Source organism: Rhinopithecus roxellana, chromosome 11 (assembly GCF_007565055.1).
Source record: "Rhinopithecus roxellana isolate Shanxi Qingling chromosome 11, ASM756505v1, whole genome shotgun sequence".
Classification (NCBI taxonomy): domain Eukaryota; kingdom Metazoa; phylum Chordata; class Mammalia; order Primates; family Cercopithecidae; genus Rhinopithecus; species Rhinopithecus roxellana.
In genome coordinates, this window is record NC_044559.1 from 3,127,247 (window position 1) to 3,139,426 (window position 12,180).

General features: G+C 50.2%; 2 protein-coding genes across 5 annotated transcripts in view; one reads left to right on the top strand and one right to left on the bottom strand.

Annotated features, from left to right (window-relative positions):
• Positions 1 to 4,436, top strand: part of VSTM4 (V-set and transmembrane domain containing 4) — a 138,791-nt gene extending 134,355 nt beyond the window's left edge. The window contains exon 8 of the mRNA XM_030940070.1: positions 4,378 to 4,436. Coding sequence (XP_030795930.1) covers positions 4,378 to 4,401 — 24 coding nt within the window. The 3' untranslated portion in view covers positions 4,402 to 4,436. The remainder of the gene's footprint in view (positions 1 to 4,377) is intronic.
• The window catches only part of WDFY4 (WDFY family member 4), a 300,326-nt gene that overhangs the window by 6,196 nt on the left and 281,950 nt on the right, over positions 1 to 12,180 (bottom strand). For 3 of the 4 annotated variants that reach the window (XM_030940062.1, XM_010382862.2, XM_030940064.1), the window contains 4 exons: positions 9,781 to 9,928; positions 7,178 to 7,362; positions 6,138 to 6,296; positions 1,586 to 1,765 (listed from right to left, as the gene is read on the bottom strand). In XM_030940062.1, coding sequence (XP_030795922.1) covers positions 1,586 to 1,765; positions 6,138 to 6,296; positions 7,178 to 7,362; positions 9,781 to 9,928 — 672 coding nt within the window. The remainder of the gene's footprint in view (positions 1 to 1,585; positions 1,766 to 6,137; positions 6,297 to 7,177; positions 7,363 to 9,780; positions 9,929 to 12,180) is intronic. The other variant, XM_030940063.1, reaches the window with a different exon arrangement.

A 12,180-nucleotide genomic window follows, 5' to 3' on the forward strand; every position in this document is an offset into this window, starting at 1 on the left:
GGTCTGCTGTGTTTTCACACAGTTGTAAATTCTTGGTTCTTTTCATACTACAGTCATGTGCTTGGATACTTCTTTCCTGGCAGAAGGCACCTGGCTCACCCTCAGGCTCCTCCCAGATCCCACTCCCCAGCCACACCCTGACTGCCACAGAAGATCCAGCCTGAAGGGCAGCCCTGGCTTTGGACACACAACTTACACCTGGTTGGCCAGCCCTGCCCCATAAAGAAGTTTTGGATGCCACCTGGTGGAGGGCAGGGTACAGAGGTTCCAATGACTGTACGTGGCTCATAAGCTTGTGCAATGTCCCTGAAGAGGGAATTTCTGAGGAGAAATTTCCCCATTGTATCTCCTGATATGCTCACATTTGAGTCTTTGCTCCTCAAGTCCTGTCTATTCTGTAGTGGCCACTGTCACTGAGGCCCTGGGGCCATCCCTTTGAGCCTTGCCCTAATCACAGAATGGATGTATGGGGCTCAGTGCCCCTCCATATCCCCCTGGGCTGGGATCCATTGTAGAATTTCCAGAATTGTTAGGGATGGTCTGTCTGAGGCCAGGGACCATGTCTGATACCTCTCTGCCCCACACCCAGCAAGCACAGACTGAAATCAGTTGGCTGCAGGACAACTTGTCCTGGTACCAGGCTTCTCTGGGGTCTAGAGACACAATTCCTGATGGGTTTTATATTCTCCCAGGTGAAGGCTTCATGCCTTCTTCTATACATCAACCCATCCGTCCATTCACCCACCATCTACCAATCCATTATCCATTTCATCCATCTTTCCATCCACCTATTCATCCCTTTATCTGCTCATTTATCCATCCATCCATCCATTCACTCATCTATCCACCCATCTATCCATCTGTTCATCCATCCACCCACGCATCCACTGATCTACCTCTCCACCCACCCACCCATTCACACTCCATCTACTCATCTAATATTGAATCCAGTTTTGAATTCAAGCCTACCTGGAGCACCACTTTCAGCAAAAATTGGAACCAGGAAGCTCCTATATCATCCTTCCTCTTTTGAGCCCTCTGCCCATTTTATTTATGCCCTGGGCCCCTTAGGTTTTCTGTGAGCAGATGCAGAAACCTCTGCATCCTCAGGGAACCCCATATCCCATGACAGGGCTTTGGTCTGGAAGAAATTTCAAACCGATAAATTGATCTCCCTCATCTTTGTTAGCCAGTATGGAAGGACAGGCAGAGAAGCTTGCACTGCCATGAAGACCAAACACCTGCCAAGTCAACACTGATTTGAAGGTAAAGAGCTAAATAAGTCAGCCACATCTAGCAAAACCCTCACTAAAAACCAGTCTTTCTGCTGCAGCACCCTGGTGCCTGCAGCAAAGCAGACACCTCCCACTGTTCCCACCACCAGAGGGAGGAAAGTAAAGAAGTGGACATTGAAGCTAGACCTGGGTGCTGCACATGAGATCTACAGCGACTTTTCCACACACATGGGGCCCTCTCAACATTCTGGGGTGGCCAGAGTCTCTGTGTCTCTGGGCTTTCTCCTGAGTGTTGTACTCCATGCTACTGCGAAGGTGAGGACACGGACACTGAGAAACGGGAGCCTTACCGAGACATCGCTGATGGTGACGGCTGAGATGCCCTCCCGATGCATGGGCAGGCGGGTCACATGGGTGAGGTGGTCCAGGTCCCACAGGATACAGGTGCAGTCCTGGGAGCCACTCACCAGGAGGCTGAAGGTGACTGACGCTGCCAGGCATGTGACAGCCTGTGTGTGTCCATACAAGGCCTGGGGACAGAGACTCGCAGGTTAGGAGAAGGACCCTCAATTCAGCTACTTTGGAGAATTATTCACCCTCCCTATACAGCTGGGCCCTAGATAAGGAAATGGAGATTCTGAGTGAGTCAGTGATTCCCAAGTCTGTTGTCTGTGCGGCTGGGGGTGTGTGCATGTGGGTGTCCATGACTAGCCTCTCCATTTCGTTCATCTCAGGGGTAGAGGCTCTGCTGGGGAGAAACAACATTTTTTTTACTTATAACTCAACCAGAGACTAGCCACATCTGGATGTTTTGTGCTGCCCTACATCTGTCTTGAACTTGGGAGCAGTTCATGTCACTATTTTTTTTTGAGATGGAGTCTTGCTCTGTCGCCTAGGTTGGAGTACAATGGCATGATCTCGGCTCACTGCAACCTTTGCCTCCCAAGTACAAGCAATTCTTTTGCCTCAGCCTCCCAAGTAGCTGGGATTATAGGCGCGAGCCACCATGCCTGGCTAATGTTTTGTATTTTTAGTGGAGATGGGGTTTCACCATGTTGGCCAGGCTGGTCTTGAACTTCTGACCTCTAGTGATCCACCTGCCTTGGCCTCCCAAAGTGCTGGGATTACAGGTGTGAGCCACCACACCTAGCCAGTTCATGTTGCAATCAACATACAAAGCACTGTTGGCAAACTGTGGTTCCCACACCAGCAGGTTCAGTAGCAGCAGGTAGCCCGTTAGAATGCAAATTCTTGGGTTCTACCCCAAGTATCCTGAATCAGAAACACTGGGGATGGGGCCCTGATGTCTGAATTTTCACAAGCCCTCAGGGGATTCTCACATGTGCCCAACTTTGAGAGCCATCTCGGTAAGGGAACCTCAGAGGCACATGCACTCTTGAACTAAACTGGGAAAAAGAAAAGGGGAAGTCACGCGGTCACCAAAAAGATGGGGCTTTTCAAGTCTGATAGGTCTGGATTCATAGCCACTGGGACACTTAGACTTCCTTGGTCTTGGCCCTCAGGTTTGGCTTGTGTGGAACCTGGCCTGACTCATGGATGGCTGTGTGTGCAGATCTGGCTGGAGGCCTTGTTCTCTGTGGACACTTTCCCAAGGGACTGAAATGGCCCACCACGTATGCTGGTACCCCCTGGCCAACTGCTACAGGCAGGCAATGGTGTGGATTCCATCACCAGCACCCCAGAGGCTGCAGGTCCTGGAGGCCCTGATCTGAGGTCCTCTGCTCACACATGCTTGCCATCCCCTGGACTCAGCTGGAGGGGCACGGAGGTGGCATTCTGAAGCGTAATTGGCCTGGCTTACCAAGTGGTAAACATCCACCCTCAGAACAGAGACAATCGCTCACTCATTTGGGTCAATGAGGCTAAGCATCATTTTTCAAAGCTGTCACTTTGCCTGGTCATAGCAATGAAAGGTTCTGCCACAGGCTCCCGTTTGTCTTTGGTAGATTCTAATGTGACGCCAACCAGATGGTGCTGGCAAGTTAATGGATATGACCCACAGAAGAGTTGGGTCATCCTAGGAAAATGGCAACTGCCAGAGTGAACAGGGGAAAGCAGAGGAGTTGACAGGAACCTTCTGAATCTCTTGCCAGAATGAACTAAGTCTGATGACTCAGTTCTGACCGCAGGGGACACAGCAGTGCCAAAGAGCGCAGAGACGGGAACCCAGGCGTAAGGCTCAGGATGTAAAGACAGGATCTCTGAGGCCCAGTGCCGGCACGTGTTGTTTACGAGTGGAACCAAGTCTGCCTGATCTTCCCAGGAAACAGCCTGTGTGCCTGGCACTGCCCACTTAGGTTAGGCTGGTTGCCTTCTGACCAGCCTGGAAACTCCAGCACCACAAGGCATCCAGCACCCACCACCTGCAAGAGCCGAAGAAATCAAGGAAGGAGATAGCAGCTTCAAATGTATGCTCAAGGGGGGTTTGTTTTCTCAGAATAATACTTCTCTAAAAGGCCAATTAAAATAAGTTCATTTTATCATCTCATACCTAACTATACTAGCAAAAAATGACAGCAACAAGAAAACCCCTGAAAATTTTTCCCCATGCTGGTTACATTGCCATGGGACGGGTGCTCTTGATTGCTGGTGGTTATGATTAAGTCATAGAACTATTTTGGAAGGCGCCGTGTCACTGCTCATAACTCTCCTCCTTGAAGGTTATCGTAAGAAAACAATCAGAAGCAAACAGCAACCTAGATATTTTCTGCAGCACTATTTAAAATAGTTAAAACTTGGAAACAACTTAATTGTCTAGTTTTAGAAGAAATGGTTTATTAAACTGTAGTGCACTGACATAACTAAACAATTGAAATGCAATTTTATGGAAATGGAATGATATGGAACGATTGAAATGTAAATTATAGAGAATGTAGAAAAATGGAAACAATTGGATAGGCTGGGTGAAAATAGAATAAAATATCTACACACTGATCAGAAAGATATAAATATGTAATATCTGGGGATGAAAGTATGCAAAAATGAAAACTTTTATAGGGGTGGTAGAGAATTGTCTTTGAAGTAAATTTAAAATTTCTCCTTAATGTTGCAATATCTTTACAAATAAAATACTTTTTGAACTGCCTATGAAGCTCATCAGTGATGACTTTCCTGTTCACAGGTCAGGAATGGACCCCTTCACTGAGCAGCCGTGGTTTGGGGAACCTGCAAGGCCACATTAGCCTTTATAGGTAAGTGATAAAGTGTTTTATTTTTAGAAAATAAGAGCATGTGGGATTCCCATATCTTTTTCTGTTGATTTGGAAGTAGGAGAGGATGATAAATTACATTTTTATGGGGTCAATACGAGGGTGTTTCTGTGCATTTTCACTGTTAAATGGGAGCTCGAGGGTGGTAGAAAAATCACCGCCCCAGTACCCAAAGGCCAGCCCCAGGGTCAGGTGGAACTGTGTACAGTCCCCAGGGCAAGCTGTAAATGGGCAATGGGGATACTGGGGAGAGAGCTCTCCAGTCTTTCATTTCCAGTCCCTTTGCTGAGATCAGGAATCATACCCAACCCACTGACAACAGCAGTTGGTGAAGGTCACCTGCCTGTCACCTGTATAGTTGCCTCTCAGTGGGTGCGCTGCCCCTGCATATATGTCAGCACCCTCTCGCACTGCCCTATTCGTTCCTTCACCTCACATTTGCTGAGTGCCCATGCAGCACCCTCCATGCCCTGCATGGCACCAGGAGACAAGGACATGGTCTAGGGTGACAGAAGTGGCTTGAAAGTTATCCAGAGAAACCCAGGGTCAGTTTCAGTGAAACATGTTCGGTTTAGTAAATTTGGTCAGTGGTGATTTTTTTTTTTTTTTTTTTTTTTTTTTTTTTTTTTTTTTTGAGACGGAGTCTCACTGTGTTAGCCAGGATGGTCTCGATCTCCTGACCTCATGATCCACCCGCCTCGGCCTCCCAAAGTGCTGGGATTACAGGCGTGATTGATTTTGTACAGCTTATTTTTGTTTCTGTTACTTTAGGGCTCTGTGGCCAACCAAAAAACAGACACAGAAATGAATTGGATTTTAGAGTTGAAAGTGTCCCCTAGTGATATTCTAGGGCAAGTTACAGAGTATGCAGGAGAATGCATGGGGTTTAGAGTTAGACAAACCTAGATTCAAATGCAAGCTGTTATGAGCCTCAGTTTCCTTGTCTGAATGTGGAAATAACAGTTCCTTCTTCATGGAAAAAAATTAGTATACAGAAGGGCCTTGGTGCATTTGGAATGTTAAGCAAACATTAAGTGCCACTGTGATTAGCATTCCCTATGAGGGCTGGTGGTACACATCTTCAGCCTCCTGGCTCATGGTTCCTCTTCCTCCCACCTCAACCACTTCCCTTCGGAAAGTCTTTCATTTGACCTTGGATGCACCACTTATACTTCTTTACATCTCATTTTTCCTTCACCAATAAAGTAGGGGTGATCATGGCACCTATTTTACAGGGCTGTCAAGAAGCTAAAATGAGGCAATCCATGTAAAAATGCTTGGCATAAAGGCCAACTTGTGGCAAAATGCTCAAAAAATATTATCTGGTATAAGGAAACTGGTTTCCCCAGACCTGCCATGTGCATGAAGTGGCTGTGTATGGCCTGGCATCTCTCGCTAAGGTGTGGGCCTCTGTGGAGGTACCTGCCCTGTGTACCTGTCAAATGCACCATGGGAATAAAATGATACTCCTGAATGACGCTGAGCTGTGGGCCACCCTCTGCACCCCACTTCGCTCATTCCCAACTTCTGAGGGTGGCAGGGCCCTCAGTGAGCAGAGTTAGGGTGTGTTCTGGCACCACACCTGCCCAGGTGCCATACTGGCCAGAGGTTTTGTCCCTACATGAGGTACTGTTCCCACTTGAGGACCGCACCTGCATGAGCAGGACCATACCTGCCGGAGGCGCAAGCCCCTCGGGCGGCCTTTGGTCATGCTGAGCTCCCACACACACACCACGGTGCTGGTCCCAGAGGTGACAATCGTTGTTGGGGACGGGCACACGGCACACAGACAGCGGCCCCAAGCAGCCAGGTTCTCGAATGTCATCAGGATCTGTGGGAGATAAGGGGGATTAGCACTGCTGTGGAGACAGCAGGGACAGGAGCCCAGGATAGAGCCACAGGGGGATGTGGGCCAGTCTGAGTGCCTTGGGAACTGGGGACATGCCATGTGTTCAGGAGCCAGTCCCTGGTGACAAAACCCAGACCATCCCTGGTCCCCAAGCAGGAGCTCCTCCTCTAGCAGGTGGGAAGAGACAAGTCAGGGATGCTGGGAAGACCCCATGAGCACCAGCAGGGGGTGGCTCAGCTTGGGGATCAGGAGGGAGGACATGTGGGGCTGAGTTCCATGGCTGCCTCAAGAAGTTGTTGGGGCAAGGCTAGGGAGGGGCTGGGGAGAGCTTGTGGGGTAGGGAATTCATTGGAAGTGATGGAATTAGGGAAGGGGAGCTGGAGTAGGAATGGGGCCTGGGGAAGAGGGCAGGGGCCACATCAGAAGGCAGAGGTGACTGCGTGGCTTACATGGGGACTGGGAGGACCAGTAGGGAAACAGCTTGCTCCTGCCAGCCCCCTGAATGCTCAGTGTGTGTCCTTTGAGTCTAAGTCATGACTGGAACCAGGGGAGCCCCCAGGACTTCCCTCCTACACTCAGTGCCAGTGTGAGTGGGCTCAATGTGGCCATGTGTTCAGCCAGCCTCTGCTCTGGAGGTGACAGTGTGCACTGACAACTTGCAAGCCTTGGAAGGAGGGTTTGAGGCCCAGCCCAAGGAGGGCTTTGCACAGTCACTGAGTCCTCTCCCTCCCAGGCTGGCAGCACACCTTGTAGGGAAATTGGGTGAGGTTGCTTTGGGCTCGCTTATCTCTGGACCATCTCTGCCTCCAGCTGGAGGAAGGCTGAGGTCCTGAGGCTGCCCCTGCTCCCTGCAGCCCGCTCACCTTGTCGGAGCCATAGCTCCCCAGGCAGCAACTGAAGTCATCAAAGCCCCAGCTGAAGGTCCTGTTCCAGAGAGGAGGCAGCAGCAATTTGTTCCTCTCTACAGCTAGAATGGTCTTCTCAGTAGGGACAATGTGGCCGATGGCCCCTTTGGGGGACTCTGAGCCTAGAGAAAAGAGGTACATATCTATGCCCCAGTTAGTATGGAGAACTTATGCATGGAAGAACAGCACCCATTACAGTCGGGCCCCCGGGCAGAAGTCACAGGTAGACACACTGGACTCGAACTTATACGTGGAAGGACAGCACCCACTGCAGCTGGGCCCCAGGTAGGAATGACAGGCAGACACACTGGACTTGAAGTTATGCACAGAAGGACAGCATCCACTGTAGCTGGGCCCTGGGACAGGAGTCACAGCAGGCACACTTCCCACCCTCCCTCAGCTCCACTCTGGGAGCCACCCCCAGCCCCAGCTGGAATATGGCTCAGAGCACAGGATTTGGAGCTGCCCAGACCTCATTCCAAGCCTAGTTATGCTGGTCAAGTCATTCCATCTCTTCAGACCCAGCCTCTTCCCATGGAGTAGAGACAACCATGCCCCTTTCAATGTGTGTCCCCTGGCACAGAGCCTGGTGCAGCTTGTCACCTCAAAACACTGAGGCCAGCCTAGTTTCTGAGACTGTGCACACCACACCCACCATGTAGGGGCCTTTCCTTCCTCCTGGTGGGGGCCACTCCCTTCCTTGCCCTGTGCTGGGTCAAGTGGGAGAACCACCCTCTTCCTGACCCTACCACCCAGTAGGAAGAGAGGCAGCAAGATTCAGGGAAAGGCTCCAGGATAAGACTGTGAGATGTCTTTCCCTGTAGGGAAGGGACTGTGGCATCAATGGCCCTTACCATCTGGGACTGCTCAGATGAAAAGGAGAGAGTAAAGTCAGGCCCCTTAAAGCAAGGCCCAGTGTGTGCTCGGAGTGGCACCAGCATCTGCCAGGACTCCTGTCTCAGCGCTGGCTTGTTGCCTGCCTGTGTGGCAGACACCACTTCATGGCACTGTCACAAGCCTGAGGGCAGGGCCATTGTCTTCCCTACCTTACACATGAGGAAACAACCTCAGGAAGGGCCCCTAGGACCTGTGGCTGGTAAGATCTGCATCAGTTTCCTGGAGCCCACATGGGAGATTTGAGCTCCTTTGTTACTGTTGGTGTGGTTTGCACCTCGTGTCCCTCTCTGTGAGGGCAGGGGCTGTGTCTGACTGCCCAGGGACTTCAATGCAGCAGCAGATCCCCAGTCCTGGGGCAAATGGAGGCATGGTCCCCAGAGCCAAGAGCAGCAGCACCTTATCTACCAGGGTGGGGTGTGCCAACAACACTGTTCTTGGACTTCAAGGATAAAAAAGGACACCATTAAAACCCCTGAAAACTTAACTTTATACTCCTTGGGACCTGCATGTTGTTCAATGTAGTGGGATTTCCCCAAGGCAGTGCATGTCCTCAGATGGCACAGGCACCCGACTTCATACATACACGGCCCTAGGAACCCAGCCTCACCCTCTCTTCTGCTTCCATCTGGGTGACCTTCCCTCCGGGCTGGGTGGGACCACCCCCACCCCAGTGGACTCCTGCTTCTATAGAGCCTCTCTGAGCCTTGGTGGCAGCTGAGGAAGCCACTGAACTGTGGTCAGATGAGAGGGACTAATAATCACCCTACGTGCTGGGCACCGAAGGTGGCCCATCTCATCGCACTCTCACTAACTGGCCTTGTTGAGGAGCCCCTGGTCCCTGGAAGAGCTGTTTCTCAATCATGGGGCCAGAGTGACCCTCTTCCTTCCCTAGATCACATGGCTCCCTTCATTGGCTCAACCTATTTCTCATGTTTTTCATCCTTTCCTTACCAACTCTCTGTGGGCTCATTTATCTAAGCATCAATGCAATTCTGTAATAGCATCCATTCAACCTTATTCAAATCCCCATGGGAACATGGAGGTTCAATGGCTTGCCCAAGGTCACACAGGAAGGAAGCAGTAGGGCTGGAATTCACTCCTGGGCCATCTGCCCCAGAGCACATGTTCTTAGCTACTGGCTGCCTGCCTATCCTGCCCTGCTTAGGAGGACCAGTGGCCAAGGCACAGAGGCTGTAACCCTTCCTTGGGAAACTTGGGACTCTCCACTGGTCTCTTGAGGAGAGGAGGTGTGTGTGTGTGTGTGTGTGTGTGTGTGTGTGTGTGTGTGTGTGTGTACATGTGTGTGTGCATGTATAAAAGAGAGGAAGAGGAAGAGAGATGTGTGTGTGTGTGCCTAAAAGAGGTGTGTGTGTGTGTGTGTGTGTGTGTGTATGTGTGTGAGAAAGAGAGAGAAATAGAGAGAGACAGAGAGAGAGAGAGAGAGAGATGTGGGTCTTCAGAAGTCAAGATCTAACAGAGGAGCCCCTAGACACTTCCTAGAGATGATGCCCCCCTAGAATCTGGCTGTGATTGGAGATGCAGCCATTCAAAGTCAGTCCCCAGTACTTTGCCTAGGTATGTGGTGCTGGACCTCCAGAGGAACCCAGCCACTGAAGGGACAACCCTGGGACAGGACACCAAACAATGCAGAGCCAGGGAATCACCTTTGACCGTGACCTGGGAGGGCCTCAGCGACTGCAGGCTGTAGAAAAAGGGCTGTGGGTGGCCAGGCAGGCTCACGGGGGTAGAGACATCCTTTCCAGGCAGAGCCTTCCCTGCTGCAGTCCTGGCTGGGTGGGGTTTGGTAAAGAGCTGGAAAGACAGGGAACAGACACACATGAGGGGAGAGATGCCCAGAGGAGGGGTCGTCCTTGTGCACACTGCAGCTGCACCTGATTCTGGGGGTTGCCACAGCTGGGCTTGCTCCTGACAGAGCTGAACATGAACAGAACCTCTGGTCCAGCCCTCAGATGTTGCAGGTGAGGGGCCTGGGGCTCAGAGAGGGACAGCTACTTTTTCAAGCTCATAAAGGCAGCCCTTCTGCCTGCCAAATCTCTCCTTTCCCAAGCTGCCTGGGGAAAGACTGGCCTCACTGAAGAGCCCCCGGTCCCCAGAAGAACTGTCTCTCAATCATGAGGCCAGAGTGACCATCATCCTTCCCTAGATCATGTGGCTTCCTTCATTGACTCAATCTATTTCTCATAGTTTTCATCCTTCCCTCACAAACTCTCTGCAGGCTCATTTACCTAAGCATCAACACAATTCTTTAACAGCATCCATTCAAATATTCCAAAGAACACGGGCAAATCCCATCAGTGGCCTCTTTCTTATTTTTCTCCAATCTCTGCCATCAGATTGTGCCTAATGCCAAATTTTTTGCATAACTGAGCCAAGCCCTGAGCATGAGCCATGCTGCCTGGCTGAGTCCTTGCTGCTGGACCAGGGTGTGAGCTGTGGCCAGATCCAGCTCTGTACCCTGCAGTCCCTCCCGGACTGCACCCCTGCTGGGCTGCTCTTTCCAGCCAGCAGCACATTCCTGCAAGTCATCCACGAGGCGCACATTGGAGGGAGAAGAGGTGGACACTGGTCTGGGCTGTGGACATGGGCAGAGTTGGGGATCCAGTTCGATGGGCAGCTGGGGGGGCATGGGGGTGTCTCAGAGAAACCTCAGCTCAGTTATAGTCCTGGATCAAATGCTAACCTCTTTAGAAAAGCTGGTTGGGCGACCAATGCAAACAGAAATCAGAATGATGAGTTTTCAATGAGTGTTTAATAATGAGCACTCTTCCTCGCTCAAGGCGACTGGGAGTAGCAGACACAGCCCCTGTTAGGAGTAGCATGGGGCCTGAGTGCTGCAATCTTGTCTTTAGACTGGGACACTTGGGGATTCTCATTCTGATGGCTACTTTAGAAATACTTGTCAAAGCTCATATGACACATTGTTGAGTAGTCAGAATCTGAAGTTGTGTGTACTCTGTAACAACACTGATGGGAAAAGATCTGTGTTGTGGACAAGGGCTGTGAGTACATGAGGCAGGACATGGCTGGATGGTGGTGGCTACTACTTTGAATTATTTTCTTGCTTTGTATTATTATATATTTTTTAGATTCAAGAAGTGAAACCATTAGACTAACAGGCTTCTTTCCTGAAATTCTTTCCTTCCTAAAAAGCCTCCCAGCAAACCCACACTGGATGTGCCATCCAATCTCCAAGTCAACCTTACACCCTCCTCACATTCCCTTTACCTGGGAGCTGAGCAAATCTCAGCATGTCATGTGAGACCAGACAGAAAGATGTTAGTTTAGCACTAACTGCAAAAGGAGCCCCCTCCCCACCCTGTATCCTCATGGTTGCACGTGGGGAAGGCTGGAACAAAACATCTCCACACAGAACCACAGTTCAAGGATCAACAGGGCCAGAATCAATTAAATAACCACCTAACTTGTGCTTTCATCAGTATGTCAACAGAGGAATGCACAACCTCATATTGCTAAGTGACTATCTTCACAGGAGACAGAGCCAGCAGAGCAGAAGGTCCAGGTGAGACTTCACAATTTCACCCGAGACCTGGCAGGTAGACGGCAGACGCTCTCACACTGGTGACATGTGTTAGGACCAGAACTCTACCTCTGTTGACTGCTATTAGTGTAATTCTAGGCAAGGTATTATTTAGCCTCTCTGAGCCTCAGTTTCCTGGTCCATGAAAGAATACTCTCTATACCCAGAGCTTACAAGAGATTTCGATGACATAATCACACTAATAACTAACATTTGTTAAGTGCTGGTCATATTTCAGGCACTTTCAAACACTTGATATGTCCTAAGTCATTGGATACAACAAACTTGTAGGATAGATATGAACACAAGTAATTAGTTACTACATATCTATTGTAGTGTCTAAAATCAGATCAGTCACAGATAAACACCAGCTTTCACCAGTTTGACTAACGATGTCATCATCTGCATCAACATCAGGTGGTAACTGAGGGTTAAGCCTGATATTGAAAGCACAGGAAGATGATGGGGGAGCATTTCACTTCTTCAGCCCTCTCCTTCACTCTAA